This window comes from Rhipicephalus microplus, chromosome 8 (assembly GCF_043290135.1).
Source record: "Rhipicephalus microplus isolate Deutch F79 chromosome 8, USDA_Rmic, whole genome shotgun sequence".
In the NCBI taxonomy this organism is placed as follows: Eukaryota; Metazoa; Arthropoda; class Arachnida; order Ixodida; family Ixodidae; genus Rhipicephalus; species Rhipicephalus microplus.
In genome coordinates, this window is record NC_134707.1 from 22150746 (window position 1) to 22177702 (window position 26957).

Consider the following 26957-nt stretch of genomic DNA (forward strand, 5'->3'; position numbering starts at 1 on the left):
CTCGAACACGAAGACCATCCGTCTTCTTTTTCTTCGCACTCGATGTACCGGTTCGTGCCCGCCATCTCCCTAAAAGCGTTACGCACCTAACGTGTGAATGCACTGCCTCCGGCATCCGAGGCGTTCTGCAGTTGACCATGTTTTACATAGCATCCGTGATTGGGCCCGCCTTTGGCCAAGTGACGTCATGTGTTGACGTCGTGATATCATCATATGGTGACGCCATCACATGATCATGATATTGTTCGTACCTCCGAGCACCTCCACCAATATGTTATGGGTTTGGTGGTGGTTCTATAATATGTATTTACTGGGGAAAACCACAGACAAGAGTCAATGTGGGTGACTAGCACACTCAAGCGCCAGTCTTCTGTCCTTCAAGTTCCTTTACTTCATCTCCGTAACAATATTTCGCGGCACTTTTCGCGCCGACGAAGCCTATTGTCGGTTTTCAATTTAATGAGGCACGTAAGGCTTTCGGGTTATCGGAGACAATCAGTCAAATCAATCAATCAATGAATCAAATATTTATTTGTCGCAAAGTATTATACACGCATCGGGGTTAGTATATACAGAAGGTCCCATAGCACAAGGCTGAAAGGGGACCTCCTGTTAGAAAATGACATGTTGATAAGTACAACAAAATGGCAACAAGAAAGCGATTAAGTAATTATTGATAGTAATAAAAACAACGCAAACATGCTATAAAAAATGCCAGTAAAAATGGTAACAAAACAATGCTAAGTAGTTGTGCATAACTATGAAAACAACGAAACATACAATAAAAATGGCAGTAGAATCGGGAACGAAATGACGTTCATTTGTTCTAATTATTCCCGTACTGCTAGCATATCAGAAATGAAATCTAACCTTGACCTACCCAATTTAACTGTCCGGAGGAAACTGGCGCGACTGCATTTTTTTCATAAGATATTTTTTCACAATCCATCAATGAAGCGAGACCTCATTTCACAACCGTCATACCACTCATCGCGCATTGATCATCAGCATAAGGTTGCCATTCCGTTTTGCCGCACCAAATTCTTTTCAGCAGCCTTCTTACCGAAAACAGCCGCCGATTGGAACCACCTTCCCTCTTCCGTTGTAACAATAACAGACCCTTTGTTATTCAAGACTGCAATTTCTCAGCAATGCTTGTAACTATACGCAGTTTCCATTATCTATCTTTGTCTTGTATGTGCTTGAATTCTTGTACATTTTTAGTTGACTTATGTTGCCTTCCTGATTGGCGCATCTGACACTTGTTTCTTTATTTTGTCTTTTTTTTCTTGTGTGTTATATATGTTGTACCCACCCCCTCTGTAATGCCCTACGGGCCCTGGGGGTATTCTAATAAATAAATAAATTAATTAATTAATGATATACAGCTATTAAAAACAACTCCAATGTGCATGGGTAATAAATGTAAAAATAACGCACACAGTAATAGCTGTAAATGTAAGCGAACGCCCATAATAAAAATGAAGATGAGTTATGATTGCAAGATAAGATGTGTTAGATTATTATTATTACTACAAAGTACAAAGTGCAGTACACAAAGTACAGTAGACACAAGTAAGGGGCAGGGTTGGCAAAGAGGGAAATTAATGCCTGACAAGGTGCCGTATAACCCGTCCCAGACTATAATGCGCAAAAAAAAAAGCAGTAATTTACACATAATTTAAATGTTTTAACAAAGAAGCAGCCGCATTTACAAATTTTTTATGAGACCTTATCAGATGAGATATGAGATAAGACAACGTAGCTCTTAACAAGGAAGCGTCTGTAAAACATTCCCGCGCTGATGCCTCGACCTGTGGTGAGGGCATATTGCTGGTGACTCTTTTGTCCCCGGTGTGTGTGTGTTGCCAAGGGGTTGCCGTAGGTGCACGAGGCTGCAGACGCTCCCGACACCCAAGTGCATTGACACGCCCCATTGCGCAATCAGGCGCACAGCTGCCTGCAGCCGCTCGTGTCTGTTCGTCCTATTATCGCATAAAGTAGCAGCGAGCAACCGTGCAACGCCCCTATTAGCACCGCTCCTGTTACGCGCCGCTATGCGCTGCAGCCCGTTCTGATTTCCGCCTTGTCGGGTGGTGACGTCACCGTGACGTCACGTGCGGCGGGAGCTCGTACCATATTAATTTCTCTTTCCCGGTATACATGTTCACCTGTGTATACGATAGCGGAAACGAATATACGGGTTTGGTTAGGGTGTAATATCTGTTAAGAACACTTGTAATGTGATAATAAGGGTTGCAGCGCGAGCACGAATGTGCTAGAAGAAACAGACGAAAGTCGAGGTACGGAAGGCAAAGAGGACAACACGAAAGGCAAAGGCAAAGAGGACAGGAAGGCAAAGAGGACAACACAGCGCTCGTGTTGTCCTCTTTGCCTTCCGTACCTCGACTTTCGTCTGTTTCTTCTAGCACATTTCGTGCTAGCGCTGCAACCCTTATTATCATGAATTCAAACCAACTAGCCCAAATCGCCATTCTTCTTCACTTGTAATATGTCTGTTTCACAAGAATGTGTTTCTCGTGACATCGTTACATGCCCACGATGTCATTCGTGTGGGAGCAGGGGCGTAGGCAGATTTTTTTAGAGGGGGGTGGTGGGGGTGTCAGTCTTTTGAAATGGTCATTTCTCACTGGGTATGCAACGGCGGAAAAATATTTCGAAGAGGGAAGGGGGGGGGGGGCATGGGCCAAGTGTGCCACCCCCAGGCTGCGCTACTGTGGGGGAGGTAGTAACACCTGTTGTAATAGAATATTTATCTCACAAAAAAGTCTTTCTGATGACAGTGTTACGTCCTATATAGTCGTACGAAATGCCGGCAACAGTGCAACTCGTCTTCGGCGCTCGAGCGAACGGAGATGGTGGGGAAAACAAAACGTTCGAAGCCACCTTCCTGAAAATTTGCTATGGAAGCAACAAATAGAGCAACGTCCATGACTGTAGAGCATTTTCTTATGAGAACATTCGTAGCCTTGCCACATTATTTATTGAAGCAGGAAGCGACCTGAGTCCTATCGTATCACATTATCCTCGGGGTTCATTTTAAATGCATTGATCTCTCAATTCAACCTTCTCTTACTCCCCCTTCCCTTGCACCCAGCGTAGGGCAGCAAACCGACGGCTCCTCTGCAGGGTTTGTGTATGTTATGCCTCTCTGATAACTTACTTCGTATAGGCGTGCCGCACTAGTTCTTCGCCTTAGAAGATTCCGAGGGGGCGTGGTATAGAACAGCCCCCATGTCTACATGACGCCTATGCGTCTCATACAGTTTGATTTTTCAATTGCTTGTGCGCCTGAAGTCAAACTGGTCTTCACTTTACTGTGAGTAGTAGGCGGCGCGACACCTCTTAGAAAAGGCCAGTTCCCTACTTGGTTCATTCTTCTGTTTAACATTTGAAGCTCTTGTACGTCGAATGATGTTCCGCTGCAGTGCTGTAGTACCTGCAATCGTCTGAAACCAAAATCCAGCTTTCATCGACACCTCTGTTGATGTAATTCTGTCAATCCTTTACGTTGTACTGTGTACTACTCTATATTCCAACATGTGGACAGGCGTCATGGTTTACAGAAAAGTTATTGCATGACAAAGTGTCGCAATTAGAAGGTCTCAGTTCTAGTTCTTCCGGTAGATAGTTGTCTTTGTGTTCCCTTTACTTTCTTCTTGTCTATGTCGCAATTCCTACATTACCTTTCAGACAGCACAATTAACATCCCCTCAACATTCCTTGACTTCGTTCTCTGCAGGCTTTCATTAGGTTGGGCGCAACAGATGGGACGAGCCCTAAATGTTTCTTTCCTTCGTGTTGCATCATTTACCGGCCCATTTCGACAATGCGATAACATGGTCAGTGTCAGGCGTTTGCACTTCTCTTGTGAACGCTTTGCGTGACCGTCCAAAGTTATCGCATCAGCGATGTGTCCGACATCACTGTCGTGCAACTGACTTGCAGTAGTTGTTCTTTCTTAACGTTTTGGACGCTCCAAGTCGCACGATTCTTAGCGCAGATACAGCAAACCGTGTCCTTATACGACGCCAGAACGAGGAAGAAAACGCGCCAAAAGACGCGCACGCCGTGGAATAGGTCAGCACGACGTAGCACCTGCACAGCGAAATGAGAAAACAGAAAGAATGCACGAGCAACCGAGTAATTCGAATCACGCCTGAGAGGGGTCAGCGTTTCCAACGGGCGGCTTACACTACTACCGTATTCAATCGAATATATGCCAGTCCACGATTGCATACTGCGATACGCAGGTGCTGACTGCTTAAGTAATTTGCCTTATTCTTTTTCCTGTGCTGCCCTCTGCCGTTTTAGTAGTGTATTGGTAGGTCCCGAGACAACTGCTGTTGCCTAAACGAAAGCCTCCGAGATCAAGAGTTGTTTCGTGATTTCTCCGCTAGGCGAAGGGCGTGTTGTCAACTATGAGTAGACGTGAGCGTGTGCCATGTCAACACTGGCCATCAGTAGACTGGGTCACTTGTTTTTACTCTGTGGTTCCACTGGGTTTCCAATGTATTTAATCCCTCCTTGTATTTCCACTCTCATTTACATAGAGTTCAAGGTAACGAACCGGAAGCTCACTTAGTTAATGCTTCCGCCTTTCCTCTTTTGGCCTTCTGTCACCATGTCTGAAAGTCGGCTTTTAAACAACTTTGCATTGTAATGGGTGTTATTCGATTTGAACATAGCATGCATTTTAGTTAATAGTCATAGTCTTGTTGTTAAAGCATAGTCTTGTTGGTCTTCTTGCCTTTCCATTCCGTTTCATCACTCTGCTTCTGGAAGCCTGATTTTGCGGGACGCCTTAAAAATATCTATCACTCGACAAGAATTGTCGATTACTATATGTGCACTCGTTATTCGTCTTGGTTTTCCTGTTTTTTTTTCTGTTTCTTTTTGTTCGCTCCTTATTTTCTATTTTTCTCTTGTTTTCAAACATTGGGCATGTGATGGACTTTTTAACGGTGGTTATTATTCGTCTTGACACTGACAAATCATGTAAGCCTTTGATCGAAAACTTTTGCGTGGTTGCTGCTGAAGCCTAACGCGCCATACGTGACTTCTTGAACCGCTCAAGTCCGGGCGACGTTTCTAGAATGCACTTATCGTACCACTAATGGTGGTATAAGGACGGAACGAAAAACCAAAGGGTTGTGGAAGTCGGCGCTAGATGCGGACACATGCGGTGTAGTCCTCCCAGACAGTGGGCTTCTTTCGCAGATGCTCCTCTCGTGCTGCGCATTGTGACCCTTGTTGATCGTTTGTTTTCCCCCTTTTTGCGGCGTCGTTGGCGTTGTTTCTCGCGATGCGCGCATTATGAATGAACCCTTCACCTCTGCGGGCGTGACAGGGAAGCAGGTGCATCCGTGGTTGGCTGCTGGGCTTTTGTTTATGGTTTTTCTTTCTGGGCGCTATTTCGTTCTCTGCTGCGCCTTTACTGTCGCGTGGGAAATGAGGACTCCAACAAACGAAACGCACCGGTAAGGTTTTCATTTTCATCAAGTAATTTGGCGCAATGGTGCAGTTTCTTGCCAGTCGGAACGCAGCACACTTCGTAATCTTTTCATCGTGTTTTTGCCTCTTCAGCAATGTACCGCAGGTCGCGGGATCGAATCCCGGCTGCGGCGGCTGCATTTCTGATGGAGGCGGAAATGTTGTAGGCCCGTGTGCTCAGATTCGGGCGCACGTTAAAGAACCCTAGGTGGTCGAAATTTCCGGAGCCCTCCACTACGGCGTCTCTCATATTCATGTGATGGTTTTGGGACGTTAAACCCCAAATATCAATCAATCATCTTCAGCAATGTAGCACCCTTCGCTTTGGGCTCTTCTTTCTCTGCCTTAGTTATCGAACTTTGCTGTTCATACTTTTATTTATAATGCTTTTTAGGTCCTGTTAGAATCGCTAGTGTAGTATCACTCTTACGCGTATACAATGTGATTTTATCATCACCATCATCAGCATGGGACACTTGAGCAATATCCTGCTGAATGTATCTCTTCATATTGTGTATTAATATAGCATTGTGGTGCGTTGGAGAGTTTTGTAAATATGTTATTGCACCAATGAATCTTCTGGTCTAACTTACTGCGTAATCGTACAACCGTACCTTGCTCAGCGCCTTCTTGTAGACTGGTTGGGCACATGTGGGTAAACAACTTCGTTTCTCTCCTGCACAGAACGGAGTAATTGCTTGGCGGACTTTTCAGTCGTGACCATTAATAAGCTCTCCGTCTCAATTAGGCACGATCGATACGGCGGTCTGGCCAAGACGTCTTGACTCGGAACTTTTCCCGAGAAAACGAGGCGGCCTGTTTTGTTCCTAGCGGCGGGAGCTGTGCATCGATTGGAATGCTTGCGCTTGATAACGTTTCTTTGGTGCAATGGGACCTCGTTCATACGTTTTGGAAAAAAAATAAATAAACGCGGAACAAACGTACCACCCGGGAAAACGTACGATCCGAATAACTGAAACGTCGCGCCTAGTTTCGCTTGATAACGATGTATCGAACTCTGTTGCCGAGAAATGAAGTGGGGAGAGTTGTTGTCAAGTATGTCACCTATCGGACTTTTTTTAACCATTGCTACTGAAAATCTGTTTGGGACATGCCAGCACTTATCCGAGTAAGACCCCGTTGCACCGAAATGACGTTGTTTTCTCTACAGAAGGTTTGCGATGGTGTCACTGAAGGAACCATGTTGGAGTACGATCGATATGATGGATGTAGGAGTACGATGGATATGATGGATGATGGGGTACCACGATGACGAGGAGCGTAGTTTTGCAATGTCACAGTACTGTTCTCGGTACATCGCATGCAGGTTCTTATAGGGGCATAGAAGCCAAGAATGTTCCAGCGATGTCGTTATACCACTGAAGCTGGTTAACTGCCACGTGATTATACTGTGTTGAAGTCATCGAACCATCCACGTCGCAGTACCATTACGTTAAGAAACCCCTCCGTCCACGCCGGCCCGTGCGAGCCAACTATTTAATGTACATGGATTTGTTCCCAATTGCAAAGTTAAGGCAAAGAAAATGTGCGCATTCTGAAGGACGGCTCCAGTTGTCTGCTACCGAAAATTGCTTTTCAGCTTCGCTTTAATGTTCTCTTCCTTATTTGACGCCACCCTAGCGGCAAGTAACTCGGAAAGTCTTCGGGGGTAAACGTGGGCAGAGCTATTCGTAAAACAAACCAGCTACGAAGTCCTCAGTGATGGTGGCGAACGGAAGAAAAATCCAAAGCCTTTCCGCGGGCCCCGTGTCATTCGTCTGATTCATCAGGGTGTCGCTCACCGCCCGCAAATCGTCGTTAATATGCTCCGTCCACTCCTCCCCCGTTTCCGTGGAACGCATTCAAGCGCTCCTCGTGGGGTGATGACTGAGGGCGTTCAACGTTTCTGCCTTTTTTTTTTTTTTGTCTTTCCCGCACGTTTACCTAACCCTTTTCCTTTCTTTCTGGCATGCCTCGTTTCACGCACGCGATAGACAGTGGATGAAAGACACTGCTTGCGAGTGGGGCGCCCCCTGGTCTCAGGCGCTGCAACCAGCAGAGAGTGCGGTGCCTCGTCGCCTGATGGCGCAGCACGTCAGAAGAGGAGATGCGTGTGTTCTCTCGCGGAGTGGACGAAAAGCTGGATCGTGTCTTTTAAACGTTGGTAGTGTGGCAACTCGTATTTTTTATGAGGCTGTGAGCAATTTCCGGTGACGGCGAACTGAAAGTAGCGCTTGTTAATTGTAGAAGTGTCTGAAACCTTGATAAACTGTTGTTAAACTGTTTATTCTTTGTATTTTCGGGGGTAAAATCACACAATGATGACGACAAAGGTTCTGCCAGTAGAAAAAGTGAGTTTGTGGTCAACGAAGAGATCAGAGCCAGAGAAGTTGTGTTATCTAATTTACAGTCGGCTAATAGCAACAGTCAAGAACAACGTACAACAAAAATGTGTCACGATTACGCATCCGCACAAGGCCAGAACAAGGCAGATAGGAACATTGGTAGGCTAAATGTTCATAGAATAGTGTAGTAATGAAGTTTGATGTGCCAGGGTCCGCCCCTTCCCTCTCTGTATGAAAAATGTTTTTCATACTGTCCCAATCTAGAGATGATAAACACTATAAAAATGTTTTAGAGAAACTTGGACGGCAGTTACATAGAGTTGCTTGACCCTGACGCTCAAATTCAATGTCTTCGTCAAAGATATAAATACAGCGCAGGAGGTGGGAGGGCTTGGCCCCTGTTATCTCCAGGGACTCCTCTCACGGTCACATTGGCGCCAATGAGATCTGAAAAGTTTAATTTACTAATCCGTCTTAGACGTGTTACACTTTGGAATCCCTTTAGTTTGCCCTTGAATGAATGGATACAGCGTTTATGTAATAGACTCCACGGTGTCGCTGCTGTCGCGTGCTTACATGGAACTTAATTGCTGCAGTGGAGTTGTTCCGCGCAAACTGCTGATCTCCGCAGAGGCGTCTCTTCGTCATGTGGCGTCGAAGACAGCCACGTTGAGTGATGATCCGGGGAAAGAAGCAGGAGCCTGGGGTGTGGCGTGCGAGTGTTGATTACCTCATTCCGGCAATGTCTGCGTGTAATCATCCCTTCTAAATTGTGCGAGCGACCTTTTCGTTTGACGCCTATACTTGCTGGCGCCATGTGTCGTGTGTGAGAGAGAGATATAGAGAGAAAGTGAGACGGAACTATTAGGTAGCTTTACTCATATGTGATTTTGAAAAAACTTCCTCCTTGCAACTCTGTAGACTGCCGTTCTTTTGGCGGTGTACATTTTAAGAAATTTTGGGCAAGTCAACGTTCCCGGTTCGAAAGCGTTTGTTTGTGTCGTGATCCCTTATCTTTAGCACCATAAACTGGTCCATGAAAGCCGTACCTTCTGTGGACACTGGTTAACTTGGACTAGACGAGGTTTAGCCTTTTGTGACCACCACGGCAGCCGAACACCAGGCTTGTCAGGCTGCGGCTGGCCTTCATATCCCCAGAAATTAGGTTAGGCTGATGCAGGCCTTGCAGAATACTGAATTTTGACGTATCAGAATGATAATAAAAAAGATACGTCGCACTAGGAAGGAGGGGCACTTTGGTGGTCGTATATCTCGCCGTTGCTCGTGGCGTAATACTCGCGGATAGCGAAACCGGAAACACTCGTCGTTGTCTCCTCAGAGCCGACGACACGTCGAGCCTTCGCATCTGTATCTGCAGCCGCGGAAGTGGTTCTTCATTCTCCTCCCACAGTTGCCCGACAGAAATCGAGAACTGTGCCTTTCGGTGGGGGCGGGGTGGGTTGCTCTCGCAAGCGGTGACTCATACATATCCTGTCTCTTGGAGGGGGAGGGAGGGAGGCTGATGGGTGCTCTGTAGGCGATGGTTGTCGAGGGGGTGTGGTGGGTGGCGTTCGTGTGCGACTTCGGCTTGGTCTGTGGCTTTTGAAACCGTGCACCCCAGGTGGGTGTCGACAATGCACGTTATCTCGCCTTGGCTTTTACAGGCTACCACGAAAGTTTTTTTATGGGACGAGGTCTTCCTTACAAAAGCATCTAACTAAACTTCCTTCAGCCAATCGTTCTCTCTCTCTCTTTCTCTCTCTCTCTCTCTCGTAAGTGTCCTCATACATTCAGTTTGAGTGTTGGATTTCGGTTCCACACAAAGCTTATTTGACTGCGTGACATGCAGTTATCACAGCGTTCTTTTCTCGGCCAGATTTGACTCTTGCATTGGAAAACCTCAACACATTCTCAACGGCCGCTCGGGTTTTCTTCCCTCATTCTGTACTTGTGTTTGGTCCACTTATATTTAGAGGCTGATAATTACACGAAACATACTGTAATCAAAACGAAAGATACACACGAAACGTTTTTACATATGCAGATTGTTTGAAGTTTATTGAGCACCAACTTACAAACAGCGACACTTGCTAGCGCTATCCCATCGAGGTAAGGAGTTCAGACACGGGTACTGCACGCTAAATACATCAGCATCGACTGCTTTGGGTACTGAATGCCTTGCTCACTACTAGCTTTCCTTGGGGAAACTGGTCGCACAATCCAACCCACGACGCCGTACTTACACTGTGCCCATGTTGTAACTTATTTTTGTCGGCAGTTGTACTCTTTGCCATAACTGCGGGCCAGCCTTCCTTCTTATTCCAACTTACTATTGTAGAGAGAGGGCGCGCAAACAAAGACACGGGAAGTCGAGACACCGCAAACGCTAACTGCAACGGCACTTGTGGTGTCTGACTTCTCTCGCGCCTCCGTGTTTGTACGCCCCGTCTGCTTAATGAATACCTACCAACAAGCTCAGCTCTGTTGTTCTAAGCTTCGGAAAATCTTGTGTAAGGTATTGTTGCTTCTTAATGCCGCGTCGCATCAGGAACGAAATCCGACCACTGTAAGGTCTGTCGCTGTTCTTATTTGTGCTTTTTTTGTTGTTGTTGTACGCAAACTCTGTGGTCTTATTCGCACGTGTGCGCCTTGTCTATTCCGCAGCACGAAGCTTATGTGTGGGCGCACAAGCTATGAGCGCCGCGTAATAACTAATTCACGTGCGATAAATTCATTTGCACTAGTTCGGTCCATCGTGGTGCGTTACTATAGACTGGAACGAGCGGGACGCAGCTCTCCGTTCACTTATTCAACCCGGTTGAACACATGTAGAACTAACGAGGCACAATATGCACCCGACAGTGAACCAGAGGGCGCGACGAAGCTCTTTGGGCCGCCTCAGCATTGTTGGTACCGGCCGCCGGGGATACTAAGAAAATGGGACGTTCGCTGAACGCAGTGACACGCTGAAGTGTCCGTGTACTTTTCGGCACGTTTTCAAAGACCGCTTCCTGGACGCTAACATAATCAGCCGTGACCCCCTCGCTCACAGCTAAACAAGAAATTATATGCACGTGCGAGTTCGGTTTTTTGCTGCGTCTTCTGGCTAGGCTAGGCATTGGAAGACTCGGTTTTGGTGCGCCTAATCGCTAGGCTGCGTGTTCTGGCGCTACCATCAGATCTCGTAAACTGCATTGCTAGGTGCCTATGCTCACGTTTGCTCAAGGCGTTAAGCGGTGAGTATTGACTAAATTTGGGGCTCCCGAGGAGTACGGCTTGAAATGGCCTGGGCAGATCATGCCTAGCATTGCGACCCCCCCCCCCCCCCTTCTTTTTCCTTTCTTGGCGCGAAAAATGAAATGGGTGGCTCCGGTGTTTCTCACGAGGCGCGATCTATCGGAGTGTCCTCTGTTGCGGCTTTCAATTTCTTTATCAATACGTTTGGGAGATTCGGGCTTCAAATATAGCGCTTGGTACCACTAACTTGATGGATATTAAGGACACCTAAAGCGATATAATTCGTAGCCGTTAATGCGGCGGCGGGTATTATCCCCAGCCAAACATGCTGACAAAATTTGGAACATAAACTTGTGCAAGGGCGGAGAACATTTGCGGTATAGCTATATCGTATGCTGGCGTTGCAGCTGCTACCAGTCCCGGCCACTCAGCAAACTTGGCTGCTGTCGGCCTAAGGCTCACTGGAGCGGCCTCATCAAGTGGGAAGACCACGGGATGGCTCTATGGTCTCCCATAGTAGAACACTTAGTACTCTAAATCGTTAACCACTTATTTTTACACACATGTCATAGTCCAATACCAAGTACAACGTAGTGGAATCGGCCCGTGTCTATAGCAGTACTTTCCCCCTTTACTAATTCAATTATCTACAATGAGCCTTTGCTCAGTGACTCGCTCAAACACACTAATAGCTAGTAACGCATACCCCTTATCAAGCAGCAGACCCACTCGACACCACTACCCTGATTGCCTGGCACGAGTCTTCGCAAGTATTGGTACTTTTCGGTAGTGTCTGTTTTTTTTTCACTAATGGTTATTGGAATACCCCAACGCCCGTGACCTGTACACCATACCATTTTGTGAATGCTTTTGTTCTTTCAAGGCTTCTTGAGAGTAGCATTATGACCAAGTTGTTCAACTGATCTCTATTTTTTTATTGTAACCCTTTATTTATGACGACTGAAATAGCGTGAAAAGCGTGTTTCAACCTTGTTTCCTTCATATAAGAATACAGAACACAAATTAACAAAAAACAGTATCTTGAATAGCACCTTTGAAGTCGGCATCGATATTTGTTGGAATGGAGGCGGGAAGGTGGTTTCATTCTATGCTGTTTTTCGGGATAAAAGAATGGCTGTACAGATTCGTTCGGCATAATGGGACACTGCAACCCTGAAATTCGTCCGTCCGCAATTTTTCATAAACTCATAAACTAAATAATTATTCTTCGATGCTAGAGCTGAAGAAGACACATTGGTCATTGTATCAGCGCAACATCGCTTATTTGGGAACAAGGTCATCTTGTGCCAGCGTGTATACCTCCGTTGTGGGCCCTGCGCAGCAGATATGCTACATAAGTATGTGTATATGTATACGATGTTCATTTCCATCTCAATCGTGTACCAACCAGGCCAGTTGGTTGCTCTCTTGCTGTCCTCGCGCATGTGCACTGTAGCCGCGGCCACAACGTGTTGAAAATGTCGCCGTCCCGTGAACCGTCTGCTTCATTTCCGCATACGCCAGCTGTGCAAAGCGAATGATCGTACGGGGTACGATACTGTATGAAAGAAAAGGTACACAATGGTGAGTGAGGCTGGAAAGCGTGCTGGGATGAAGGCCTGTTTACTCTCTCCGCTATGGGGCTACCAAAGGGGGATGACGCCCAGTTGCTTTCGATAGTCGCGCAGCACCGTCGTCTGTACTTTGGCTTCGCGCAAGTGAATCCCAGATTGGCAGGCTGCCCCATCGGCCCCTTTGTTACGGCGTTAACTTGCGTGAAAGGGCGATTGAAGGAAGGACCGAGTTCTTTTCGTTTTAACCAATTATTATTTAGCAAGTTACACAATTTTAGCTAGTTATACTGCTAGCAAAGTACGTTTTATCAAAGACAACCACGTGCGTTTACCGCGAGAAGACGCGTAGTAAGAGAGAAAAACGCGCAAAAGAAAGATTCGATTTCGATTGGCCACGCAACCCGAAGTTTCCCGCACCAATCACCTTCGTGTCTTTGACGGTGCCTACTTTGGGCCTACGTGGTTCCAGAAAAACCAAGTTCATTTTCCTGTAAGGGGACCCTGCAGAGACGACATGCCGAGTTTGATGAAATGCACCGAGTTAATGTGCGACGTCACGGGCGATCTCAACGCAAAATTTTGAAAAGGAAATGTGAGCTTGATTTTCAGCGTTATTGTAAATAGCTGTGATGGTGAAATTAACGACGTTGGAGCGGTGAGAACAAAATCAGTCTAAACTGACTCATTGCTTGTTTCTCTAGCTCCCTCTAAACGCAGTGCTTTCAGTTTCGAGAGCCGCGAACTTTCATTCATTCATTCATTCATTCATTCATTCATTCATTCATTCATTCATTCATTCATTCATTCATATCCTTTCGCAATGGGCTTTCACCGTTGTAGATCTCTGCCCATTAGAAGCATAGGTGCGAGATACGGCGGGTTTACGAATAGCAGATATTCCGTCGCTGCCGCACAGTTGCAGGTTCGTGCAAGAGATGGAAGCACCTGTCCGCGTTGCTCTCTTGGGCGGTACCAACCGCCGCTCTCGAAAACTTTATTTTGCATGCTGCTTTTTATTTTCGAATTTGGGGTATGCAGCGACTTCGCCTGAGCTGAGGTGACAGGGCTGTATGCAAATAATTTTTACCCGACAGTGGCCCAGACACTCCTAAGTGGGGGCGCTTGTCAAGTGGTGGGGCCTCGTGAAATGTGGGGGGCTTGTCATAATTGAGCCCGGGGCTTGTCACATTTGCCGGCTTGTCAAATATGGGGGCGTGTTTGAATCGAATCCTGTCAACAGGTCTTTGGCTAAACGAAAGCTATTGGGCATTGCCTGATCATAGTAGGGCCTTGTTTTGCTCAGCACCCTGCTCATGCACTAATGAACGGGCTATTTCTTACTTTGTTTAACGGGCTTTTTCTTACTTTGTCTTTTTATTGTTTGAAAATGGGTTTTCGTGTTTTCTTTTTTTTTTTGAGGGGTTGCAGTGAAAATTACGAAGACCCGTTGCCCGTAAAATACGCATCCGCTGGTCTTGTTAGCATCGAATATGCCGTGAAGACTCTTTCAAAGTAAATAAATAAATGAACACTCTTTCAAAAGGCGAAAATTGCGAAAATAGGTGAAAGGTTGTTAGGTGCAATGAAAGCTTAAAAAATATGAGTAAGAAGCAGTGCTGCGAGGAAGAGAAATACTTTGGACATACGACGCATACACCCGTAGCCCGTGAGACCAGCGAACCTGTTACCTTATTCGACAGGGATAAAGATGGGTGACTAATGCAGCTATCGCCCCAACCTAATTGCAGTGAAAAAAATCTTCAGCTACCTCTCTAGCTGTTTGATCGCGGTTTTGAAATAGTATGCTCATCAAGTCTTCATGCTTGTAATGCGCTTCATCCTCGGGATGCCTGGGGGCCTTTGATGACGCCTTATTAGCGTCATCAAATGCCTTCAAACTTAGTCAGCTAAGCTAGCTTGGGCGGTGTTATACTTGTGTCGCACGGGCACGCTTCAAAAGCCTTCCAGCCTTCCAGTCGATTCCAAAAGCCTTCCAAACTCCATCGATTCGGTAAAACTGACACGCTGTTCTGCGGTTATTTAAAACGGCCCTTGGCCCTTGAGTGGTTCAGGTGTCTCTCGCAAAATTTTTGTGCCCCGCATCTCTATTGTTTTACCATCTCACCGAAAGTTAATTGATATAAATACACACGGAAATATAAATTCATCTGCTAGTTTTGTTTGAACGTTTTTTAAAATTGGTTATACGTTATTACGGAGACATATTTCATTCTCAAATTAATCAGCAAGGTTTTGACGAGCGACACAGAATTGTGAAGACAAGCGCGTCCCTGTTGTCGAGAGTATGTGCGTGTTCGAGATTCACACATTTCAACTTTCGAAACTACGTCGTTCAATAATTCATGATCGTCAAATGTTCTGCTTTTGAAACGCTGGCTGAGTTTTATTTTGTTTTATATGCGAGTATAGTAGCACGCTGTGAACGAGATAGTGTGCGGTTCACACGTATCAAGTTTCAAAAATACGTCACTGAATCATTCATAATGGTCAAACATGCTGCTTTTAAAGCATACTGGCTTTATACTTTTTGTTCTGATCGCTGATTGTTGAACGCTGTGAACGAGAGGGGACGTTCGCGCTGTTTCTCCTTCTATAGAGTTACGTGGTGCTCCGTTGACTGCGTTGGCAGCTTTTTCTTGGTCACCGGGGTCCGTGGGACACGGGTCTAAACCATTCATTGACTGATTGTTAGAGCTAGTGCCCTTGGTATCAATACAAGGAATACATAAATATAAGGAAGGGGCTCGGACAGCGATGAGTGATTCCCCGTGGGCAAAACATCGAGCGCCGCATATCGAAGCTGTTCATGCCTGAATTATCAAAAAAACCTTTCACCGACGTGAAACGTTTTCACGGAAGGTCTTTCTCCAACTTTCGACGGTAGCAGAATTCTCTCGTGGGACAATGAATACTCGCGCTGAATACGTGTCTTTCTCATTAATCTGCCTTCTCAGTAACCGCACGAGAACGCCCATTTGGTGCAGAGCGACCACCCCGGATAGGCGTTGGTACCGAGTTCGATCCCCGGACAGGGACGTGTTTATCGGGAACTAAGAGGCTTTTCTTTCTTAAGAGATCCGTACGGCTTTCTTCGTGGCTTCGTGCCACAAATTTATAGTTGTCTAATTTTCCTTTCTTAACCCTTCCGCCACCGTGCGGTTCTCCGCAGAAATCGGTAGCATAATCTGCATTCCAACAACTAAAGTAGGATTTTGCGGCTGTCTGAAGTCACGATGAGCTTTTATGTCATTTTCCGGAATTTGAGTAAGAGACCACTGCCGCCTAGTACGTAAGGACTATGAGAAATGAAACGTTAATCAAGGTGAAAGATTAAAAAAAAAGCATCTATTGTAATAGGATGGAAAGGTGGGCTAGTTGGTAATTCATGATGGTTCAGCGAACTGGGAGAGCGGGGGTAAACACAGACACAAAGCAAAGAGGAGGCACACAGTATCTATTTTAAAATAAAATGAATTCGGAAGCCTTTACGTACTTCTAAGTGAGGACGCACGGCGTTTCATAACTCTTTGCTAAAGTTGGCATTACTTGTGTGCTGTCTTGCTGGTGCATGGCAGTTTTTCTTCGGTAAGAAGCAGTGCTGCGAGCACTGCTTCTGGTTCTAGCACTGATCCTGCCTGTAAACTGTTCGTTACCTGTCTGTACCATTCCGATTCCTCCCCCCCTTACCCAATGCCCTGTTCTGGGGCCTGTAAGGTTTTTTTTGAATAAAGAATAAAGAAATGTTCTACAAACTATTTTTTTTGTCAGCTTTCCTCGGGTAACTGTTCCAGGAATCGCATTTAAAAACACGCGCTTTTTTGGTCTCTTACGTTGTCCTGCTAGCACACTTGAGTCACGTGACTGTACTACTGCTCGCTGATTGGTGTAACCGGCTTTTTCCTTCTTTTCGCAGGAATTGACGGCGAGATCGAACAGCGTTCGCCATGGGCCAGAAGATGGGCAAGCAGCGCTCGGCGGACATCACGCCGGCGCCAAAGGACAAGGTCAAGCGACGCAAGAGCAAGCGCGAGGCCAACGGCGACACCCAGGGCACCATCACGCCCACCGGCGACGGGGTGGTTGCGGCAGCCACGGCCGTCCAGAAGGCCGCGCAGGTGAGTTTTCTGCTTATACTATGACCTCATTTCACTGTTCTTGCTTTAAGAGCGAAGCGTCTAAAACATGAAAGTCGCACGTCCGCAAAACACGTCAGGTGTCCGCAAAGCCCGTCGGCAAAAGACGTCAGGTGTAAAACACGTTGCGTGTCCTCAAAACACGTCGGGTGTCCGCAAAGCCGGTCGGCAAAAGACGTAAGGTGTAAAACACGTCGCGTGTCCTCAAAACACGTCAGGTGTCTGCAAAAACGTCGCGTGTGCTCAAAACACGTCAGGTGTCTTCAAAGCCCGTCGGCAAAATACGTCGCGTGTAAAACACGTCGAGTGTCCGCAAAACACGTCAGGTGTCAGTAAAAACGTCGGGGGTCCGCAAAACACGTCAGGTGTCCGCAAAAACGTCACGTGTCCTCAAAACACGTCAGGTGTCCGCAGAGCCCGTCGGCAAAACACGTCAGGTGTAAAACACGTTGCGTGTCCTCAAAACACGTCGGGTGTCCGCAAAGCCGGTCGGCAAAAGACGTCAGGTGTAAAACACGTCGCGTGTCCTCAAAACACGTCAGGTGTCTGCAAAAACGTCCCGTGTCCTCAATACACGTCAGGTGTCCGCAAAGCCCGTCGGCAAAAGACGTCAGGTGTAAAACACGTCGAGTGTCCGCAAAACACGTCAGGTGTCAGTAAAAATGTCGGGGGTCCGCAAAAGACCCTACTCGCGGTTGATTATGAACTGCGCTCGCCGACGGAGACAGTCCGCGAGGCCGCCGTGCGAGCCTTAGTACAAGTGGCGAAAGAACCGCGGTTTTGCCGGGGGTTCCACAGTTATGTTTGCACGTTAGTTCTTGTGAAATTGCAATATCTGAAATGGCAACCGGAGCACATATTAGCGCTGCTTGCGGCCGACCAGAGTGATGTCGCTGTTCACAACAGCGCTTGCGGTTGTGCCAGTTCTGCAGCCGTTAACGTATGCGTGCGTCATGCGTGCTATAAATGCAAGCATAGGCTGCACACATTCTAAGCGAAGTCGATTGATAGTTGATATAAGGACACTTGCTTCATTCTGAACGTCTTGGAAGAATAGGTCACTTGCGCTCTCTCGTGTTTCTGTGTCGCAGTCTAAATCTGAGATTTTACCGCTCTGCTAAAACAACTGGCGTCCGCTTTTCCTGAATGTTACAGTGGTAATGCGGGATTGACTCCAATCCTCTCGTTTGACCTGAATGTCAGTGAGCTAAATACGAGAATAATTTTGTTCATTTCAAAGGATTATAACTGAGGTCACGAGACATGTATTGATGTCTGCCACCACAGAAAAAGTAATTATAATGGCAGAGAGCAAATATTTCATTTATCTTAATGTGGAGTATTTCCGGACCCTTTTTCTGAAACGCTTACAACGAAGTTAACCTATAGGTGCTACTTCGTTTCCCGTGGTCTTCAAACGAAGCGCTACAGCGCTAATCTATCAAAGTTGAGTTCAAGGATTCCCGTTGTTCATCCAGCTGTGAATTAATCTGGCCATGGGCACTTCCCCCCTTACAGACAATGCCACATCTGTCATTCATGGTGTTATTAGCAGGAGCTTCAATCGGTTCGGGTCGCAAGTGAGCGAACAGGCGCTGGTGAGGAGCAGACACGTGTTTAGTAGCGGGGCATTCTCTAGTTCCGTTGTCAAGCTGACGCTGTACATTCTGTGCTATGGTGGATTGACTACGGCAGGTTGCCGATTTTTTAACGCCCCGCGAATTGTTTCGTTTTGAACGTGTGTACATCCGTTTTGTAAACTGTCAGCTTATTAGGTGTAACTGAGCTTCCACTGCAACATTTTTTTTTATCTTCCTTGGGTTTGATACTTGGCTGTAACGCGCGCGTGTTCAGCCGCTGTGGTGCCTTAGCGGCCTGGCGACGCACTATGGCATCACCCGGCCGTGGCCCAGGTGCTCCCCATGGCTGGCCATCTTTTATTTGGATATGGATTAGAGTAAGGCTTACATGTCACTGGAAGGTGATGATTGCATCAGCCAGCCTTTCGTAACACTATCAGGTGCAGAAGTTTCATATCTCACAGATAGCTTGCACGTTTCATTAGCCGCCTAGCGATTTACAGTTTTGTCACCTTGAGCTTGCGCGTTGGTTCTTGTCTTTGCTTTGCTTTTTTCATATGTCATATATTCCACTTCTTTTAGGAATAAACTTTAGTAGCGAGTCGGCGCTGTAGTTTGTCTTTTTTTTTTCCGGTCCCTGTTTACGTCGCGCTAACATTCGTTTAAGATAAAGTGAGGCTGTGTGATTCAAGAACTAACGCGCTCTCGCCAACCAAAAAAAAAAAAAGAACATAAACAACAGAGTTGTCCTTTCGGCGTCCAGTATCGGCGCCTTGTTCACGACGAACTAATAATGATTGGCGGTCTTTTTTACATGCGCGCCGAAAGACGCTATGCGCTTGCGTGGTGCGGCACGCTTGCATCGAACTGTGTCCTCTGACATCCTACCCAGCGCCGTCCCCCTCCCCAGCCAAACCCGTCCTTGACATTGCAGCAATGATTTTTTTTTTTGCTGTACCGGACATGTGTTGTACAAGAGGGCACTGCAATGAACGTACGTTGAACGCAACGAACGACTGATACAACGAAACCCTGCTTCATTTAGCGCAGAACACAACAACCGCAGCACGCATACGATACGCTCATTCGCGTCAAGCACTATGCCTTCAAGCACGTCTTCATTGCAATAAAAAAAAAAACATCAACATCGCGGAGAGCCTGTGCACCTGCTCTTTCGACAGTGGCCGTCGAGGGGGAGTCGAGAACGTCACTGCAGGAATTCGGAGCATTGCGTCGATTGTTCGTCGACTGACAGATTCACGGTGACGCGCTGACACAAAGAGGGGAGGATACTGCTACATTTTGCCGGCTATATACTGCGAGCGCGGTAAACGACGCCGCGTCCGTCAACCGCGCAATCCGAAAATAACGTCAGCCATCAACGGGACGCGCTTTAGGAGCCGCCAACTTCAACCTCTTCTGTGTCTAGAGCTTGTGGTCTTCGAGTTATAGGCCTACGTGACGGCACGACCATGATTGTTCTACGTACGTTGGGGGATCAGCCACGTAAACTTTACATTGTAGTTAAAATGGAAGCTGCTCTGTACGCAAGGTTCATTTTTGTATGTTCTCCCACCCTTTCTGAAGCCACCTATCAAAAACTGCCTGCATACACATCAAATATACTTAATATTTGATCGCAGTCAGTATTCTATTGCAACAAAAATAGTGTCATATGTTCACGAGAATTAGGGTTAATGAAATTGTAATTTATTTCTGTATCCTTGCGCTACTTTATTTTTTGCTTTAAATTTCTCTGCTACACTATTTTGGCATGGTCAGAAAACGCTGCCGATCACTTGTAGAGGCTACCGAGCACACGCGAGCCAAATATTATAGCGCAGCACGTTGCCTGGAATTCACAATAAATGATCAAAGTCAGGTAAAAATTGCTTTCTCTTCTCTCGACAAATGACTAAGGAAGCTAAAAAATCACTCGTAGAAAGCCATCTATCAGTCATTGGCTCATTTGAATATGGTGAGCATGGTCGTTATAGGGATGGCCGCGACAGGCCGTGACTTGTCCACGCGTGCGTCCGCGATCACACTGAAAAATTGGCGTATTCGGAGGGAAAAAAAGAAAATGCTCAAATTCGCGAGGCACACGTTACGTAATTTCTTTGCCCATGCCATCCCTTCCATGCTTAGCTTCCAGCGCCTTCATCGGGACGAGAGAAGAGGGAATTCGAGTGCAGCGTGCGACAAATCTTTGCAACTCCGCTCATATACTGGGCGGATTCTTGAAATTTTTGCGGCGTTCAATTCGTGAATCAATAAGCTCCTTTACTGAATTCAATCTATGGTTACTTGAAAAGTGTTTCAGGGCACATTTAATGAAATTGGGCCTTAGACCCGAACGATGGAGAAAGTTTGTTTTCGGTTATTTTGTTGTTCGAAATAATCAAACTTTTGAGTCGTGGGAAGTGGCGAATCAAGTGACTAGTCGAGCATTGCAGGGCCTCTCCCAAAGTGAATGTTTGCAACAGTTTTCTGCACAACGAAATGAAAAGAAGACACATTAATTCCGCAGGATGTTTAATTCATCCCAAGCACAATGTATCGTTATCTTTATTAGCGTTAGTCGACACAACTAGCAAAGACAGGTGGTAAACACAACTGTGTACATTGAGTTGATTGATTGGTTTGTGGAATGTAACGTCCCAAAACCACTATATGATTATGAGAGACGCCGTAGTGGAGGGCTCCGGAAATTTTGACCACCTGGATTTCTTTAACGTGCACCCAAATCTGAATACACGGGCCTACAGCATTTCCGCCTCCATCGGAAATGCAGCCGCCATAGCGAAGATTCTTAAATGGCTAAGCGAGACGAGATTGTGCAAATATTCACTGCTCGGCAATTAGAAAATATTGAAGACTACCAGCAGCAGTGAAGCTTATTGAGATACCTTAAGGTGAGCATCATAAAATACGGCGATGAAAGGACCTACGTTTACCAGAGAAGAGCCTAGTCTAGCAATGTTGGGAAGGACATTAACACAAGACATACAGTTTCCAGCAATTACACTTAAGAATCTCCGAGAAAGGAAAATTTTTTAAAAAATTGCCCGCAGCTTCCCTCGGGGGAACACTGAGGAGGATGCGGAGCATATAATTGGTTAACGGGGTGTTAAAGTGCGACTTACTTGGGTCGATGGCTAAATTGGTTAACGTGGTTGTAGGAGGGGGTGTTAAATGAGTGAACACGTACACACGTATGCGAAAGGGCGGCGCTGGTCGAAGGGACGTCGATCATTGTGTTTGTGGATTCGTTGGAATTCATTTCACCGCGACCTTGGACGTCGACGCGCCGTACAAACTAACCGACGAGCGGCAACTGAGCGAGCGAGCGCCGACCTTGAGTATATATACAGCTCGACGGCGCATGCACTGTCTGCTGTTGAATATTCTCGAAGCGCGACGCCACATGCGCGTCCACTGGAGAATCAGGAGAATTGTAGATGTCGAACGCGGTGTGTAGAGGAGGAAGGGTGCACAGATGGTGGAGGAGTGAAGCACGCGCGGTGTGTAGAGGAGGAAGGGATGCACAGATGGTGGAAGAGTGGGCGACGGCGCGACGGCGCATGCGCGCGCGTCAGCTGTCGAATGTTTGAGAAGCGGTGCGGACGGCGCGGACGGCGCACTACAAGGCGCGAGTATAAGATGCTTCCGCATCTAAAAATCGCAAAGTATCGCGGCGCACCTTTACCTCGGTAAATACGCGACACAACCAGCTGCACCTCCGCGACATTGATTTCTATTTGGACACTAATATCTTATGTAGGTAAACGCCAGAAGGCCGCAATGTGCTGTCACTCATATTCGTCTGAACTTGAGTGCGACGACGTCTGTTCTTCGCAAGTAACGTCCCAGAGTGCATCGTCCTCCGTTCCATTCAATTCGTTACTGACGCAGCATTTGCGGAAAGACGGAAGTACGCCGCCTCAGCGCAGAGCCCTTCTGCTTCGTAAGTCGGCGCACCCACGATGGCGATCCCTTGAATTGCACCATCGTGAGCCCAGGGTCACGCGCTATCTCGAGAGCTTTCACGCGGAAGCACTCCGCTGTCACGGGTATCGACCTTGCACGCTGCTTTTGGACGAATTCGGCGAGTAGCGTTTCCAGTTCGGGGTGCACTGGCGTCCGTCCACGAAACGTTGTTGTTGTTGTTGTTGTTGTTGTTGTTGTTGTTGTTGTTGTTGTTGTTGTTGTTGTTGTTGTTGTTGTTGTCTGTGATGCGCTGCTTTTGGCTCCGCCAGTATCGGACGCTTTTCTCCGATGCACCGAGTGCCCGTTGTGCCGCCAGGCTGCCATGGGCTTCGGCATACTCGATAACTTCTTTCTTAAAGTCTATCGTAAACTTCCGTCGCCCACCACTCATTTATGAAGGAAATTGAAAAAAAGAAAACGAAAGACTGACAGCAGATACCCGAGGCAAAAAGGTGTTGCTAGAACACAGTAGGCCGTGCATAGCCGCTCAACGGCGCTGCTGCTGATGCTCACGATGGTAATTGAGGCTTTCGACATAGCTGCACATAGCTGCCCATTGTTGCGAGACTGCATATTTTTTTTTCTGCCAATGACTGGTATATAAGACGAGGGTCGGCTTTCTATTGCGTTTTCTTGGTCGGCCTACATTTCGGTTTTTACGGTAGTTATTTTTTATTTACGTTTAGTTATGCTTTTGAATCTGCATCATCGTCATAAACTACTGAATGGGCTTCGATTGTGGTGATGCTAAGTTGCATAGGATTTCTTTTTTTTTTCATCATAACAGGAAGTTTATTATTTCACCTGACTTAACGAATGCTCTTCGGCCCGTTGCCTGACTTTATCGCGACGCACATACGTAACCATGGTCTGATAAGTAAGCCGCGATCAGGCAATCCTGCCTCAGATAACCATCGTTGGCTAGTTTCGTGACGACTGGCAGAAATAAGCCATCAGTGTGGCATGCATGCCCAAAGACCCTTTTTTTCTCTACGCTTGCTGGGCAGGGAGCCAAGAACGATCGAAAAGCAGGTTTTTGAACTGCGAATTGGCACACTTCAACCCTGCGCTATGTTCTCCCTGCTGGCACAGAGCAGTAGCCGTGTAATAATAGCAATAATAATAAGAAAACTAACGTGCAAATATCATGCACCCTGGGAATTAGTGTACGTGTAGTTTACGCAGATGTTCAGTGTGTCGTCATTACCCATACAATGTTAAAGCTGCCCTCCGAAAAATTTCTTGAGTACACGTCTCATGACACCACTGTCGCAGTGCATCGCCTCACAAATAGACTGCCCTGAAAATGTGTTTATCGGTCAAGTACGATTGCGGTTACAGAGAATTCTAGCACACTCTAAGCACTTTCTTACTTTTTTCGACCGAACGAGGCGGCTAGGAGCTACGAAGTCACGTCACTACTTCAACACGCGTCGGGACCTTGCAGGCCGTTTTTTTTGCTTTCTTTCTTTGAACGTCTGGTTCTCTTTCACTTGGATCACAAGTGCGCTGATGTAATTATAAAGCGTAGCTTGTACACTCCACTGTGTGGAGCTGGAACGTCGCGACTCCTCGCGGCGGCCGTGGTAACCTTGAAGCTCCCAGAGGTCACACCAGCTAGTGGCTGTGTCCATATGCATATGGTTCTGGTGATTTTGGTCATATGGCATTGCTGGTTGAGAGAAGAGCGAGAGATTTCTAGGTAACTTTGATACTTGTGAATTCCATGCCGTGCACGTGCTGCGAGGTAATCTTTGGCACACATGTTCGCAGTAGCGGCGCCTGTGGCATTTTAGCGCAGGTGTAAAGATAGAGGCGTCTGTCGTAATCATATGGTGGCTCTGGTACAGAAAACCCTGGATATTGTTTGCCCGTGTTCGCAATAGCCTTTACTAGCAATTGACAGCATTTTCGAACCACGTTTAAATAGTGCCAGAGGGCGTCTTTTGTGTAGCTATCCATTTTGAACCAATATCTTGATAGCGCTCTTGCGTTCACATTCTTTGATGTACGTACCACGCACGGAAGCTCCTTTTTTTGCTCGGGTTTTTGTTGTATTAGGCGTGGCCGTGCAAGTTGTCTTCTCTATTCCGTGAATATCTCTACCTCCCTCAAAGCCCCTTTTTTTTCCTGTTTACGCCAGCGATCACGAGGAGTCACTCTGCACGAGCTGTGTGCAGTACTGTCACGTGACCGATTCAAGTACAGCGCCATGCCCCGCACGCGCACAATGGCCAATTAAACAGTCTCGGGTTGCCCAAACAATACGTCGTCTTCTCCTGCTTTGCCCAGATGTGTGCACCGACGCTCAGGCGTTCGATCTTGACAAGAGTGCGTGCCGTCTGCAGCGGTGGACGCGTGCTAATGTAAACACGCGCAGACTCTCGGAAGGGTTGTATGTATGTAGTACGTGCGCCCAAGGTTGCGGCGGCAGCGGCGGTAGCGGCTTACCATCACCGTACGCCGGCGTTGTTGGCTTCGATTCGCGTGACTGGAGCGGGCTTTTCGATCATTCGCTGTATACCGGAAGAGGAGCCGCTACGGAAGGCTGCCGCTGTGCCTTCAGTGCATTTTACGTGCGCCGTTCCCGGTAACAAATGTGGCGCCCCGCTTTCGTCTCCTGGCAATAAAGTGATTTCGGCAGCGTCTGTGCGGAGCTAGAGGAACACTCGAGTGAAACAGTTTAGACTGATAAGTATTAACGCAGAGAACTCTGGCGTCACTAATTTCTTCGTTTTAATAATTGATGAGAAAAATTAATGTTGAAAGTTTCACTTTTAGCTTTCCCGACAGGATATCCGAATGGAGATGTCAGAAATGTTACTGTTTTTAGCGTATCTCGGCCTGAGTTACTCCACTAAATTTTCTGAAACTCGGTATCTTAAGACTCTGTGGCTTCCTTCAGAAGTTAGTGTACTTCATTTTTACCGACCAGGAACTACGCAGGCCTTAGTATAGACGCCGTCGAAACCCATGACATCGTGGGTATTGGGGCAGAAACCTCAAGGGGGCGTTGCCAATGCGTTTGGTGACCCCACTGTGAAGGAGTTGGGCGTGGCATTCACGCAGTTATTCTTCAAGAGCCCTTTAGGGTGCTAACACTACTTTACTGGAATCGGCAAAAGTTGAACGCGCGGGGACGGGAAAAGCAGTTTGTGAACGAGAGATTAATTACGAAAAATGTTCTTGCTGGAAGACGAGCTTGCGGATGTTTCAAGATGTCCGTTAAGGGGAGCTCACTGGTTCGCAAAATTTGAATTGCCCTTTCCCCGGTGGTTAGTGGCTAAGGCACTCGGCTGCTGACCCGGAGGCTGTGGGATCTAATCCCGGCCGTGGTGGCTGCATTTTTTGGTGGAGGCGAAAATGCTTTGAGGCTTATGTGCTTCTACTTAGATGCACGTTAAGGTACACCAGACGGTCCCAATTTCTGGAGCCATCTGTTACGGCGTCCCTCATAATGTTGTGGTCGATAAACCCGACCAATAATTATTAATTGTCCTCCCCCCTCCCGGCCCCTGGCTTCGTCGAAAACCCTGTTACTAGTGGGGAGTCGCAGTTTTGTTTTTGTTCCGGCAACCGCGATGTCCTTGATATCGTTCGGCCGGCTGGGACTGGTTTGCATATATCGCATGTACGACCATGCAGGGCACGTGCTCGCACATGTTTGACTTCCATTGTTCGCGCACGCGCTTGCGTTAGTTCTACCTGCCTTATCGTTCTCTTACAGATCGCGCAACTTGATCGCGCGTGCAGCATTAGTTTGTATCATGACCGCATGACTGTTGGGGGGGGGGGGGATCTGGCACTGTCTGTGTGCGCTCGTGTCGATTGGCATGCGGAATAGTGTGCCTTTTATGTTTTTTTTAAGACTAAAGCCTCGGGAACGACCGTGTCGGGGGGTCTGAAACTCGCGAGGTCCTCGTAAAGACCAGATAAATATCGGGGTCCGAGACGGAATCGAACCCAGTAATTCAGCATGGTAGGCGAGTACTTTATACCACAGAGCCTTGCCAGTGCTTGGAAAGTGCTTCGGAAAGAAACCCCAGTCATTATGTCGGACAAGCTACCACGTTAGCCGATGAAGTATTGCGTGGCAGAAGCGTATTATAGAATCGCAACAGGCTTTACACTGTGTGAATCGCATATCGAGTGGCTGATTGGAATATGTCAGCCGGTTACTAAGAGCCTAAATACAATTCCCCACCATCATCAGCTACAAGATCAAGTGTGCTGATATTGATGGACTTTTCAAGCTCCGCTGTTGATTATGATGTAGTATGCGTATTGGCTGCCTTTGTCCTTATTATCATATTAGATATACGTAAGAGATGCTGAGTTTTAAGTAAGTTTTATGGGCTACAGCTTCTAGTAGGAACCTTTAGCGGCAAAATGCACCTTGCCTGGTGCCTGGTGCAGCACCGTGCCTGGTGCAGCATACCCTGAGCATGGCCTCTAGACCGAAACGTTCAATCACCAAGTGCGACCGGAGTCTCTCTAGCGTCATTAACTCTACCCAACACCATCTGACTCCTTATACAATTGGACACACATTCCAAGGATGCT

The 26957-nt window shown here is 47.0% G+C and overlaps 1 protein-coding gene across 1 annotated transcript in view; it reads left to right on the top strand.

Annotated features, from left to right (window-relative positions):
• LOC119164259 (uncharacterized) overlaps positions 1 to 26957 on the top strand; it is a 123931-nt gene that overhangs the window by 69352 nt on the left and 27622 nt on the right. Inside the window, exon 3 of the mRNA XM_037416408.2 lies at positions 16605 to 16806. Coding sequence (XP_037272305.2) covers positions 16636 to 16806 — 171 coding nt within the window. The 5' untranslated portion in view covers positions 16605 to 16635. The remainder of the gene's footprint in view (positions 1 to 16604; positions 16807 to 26957) is intronic.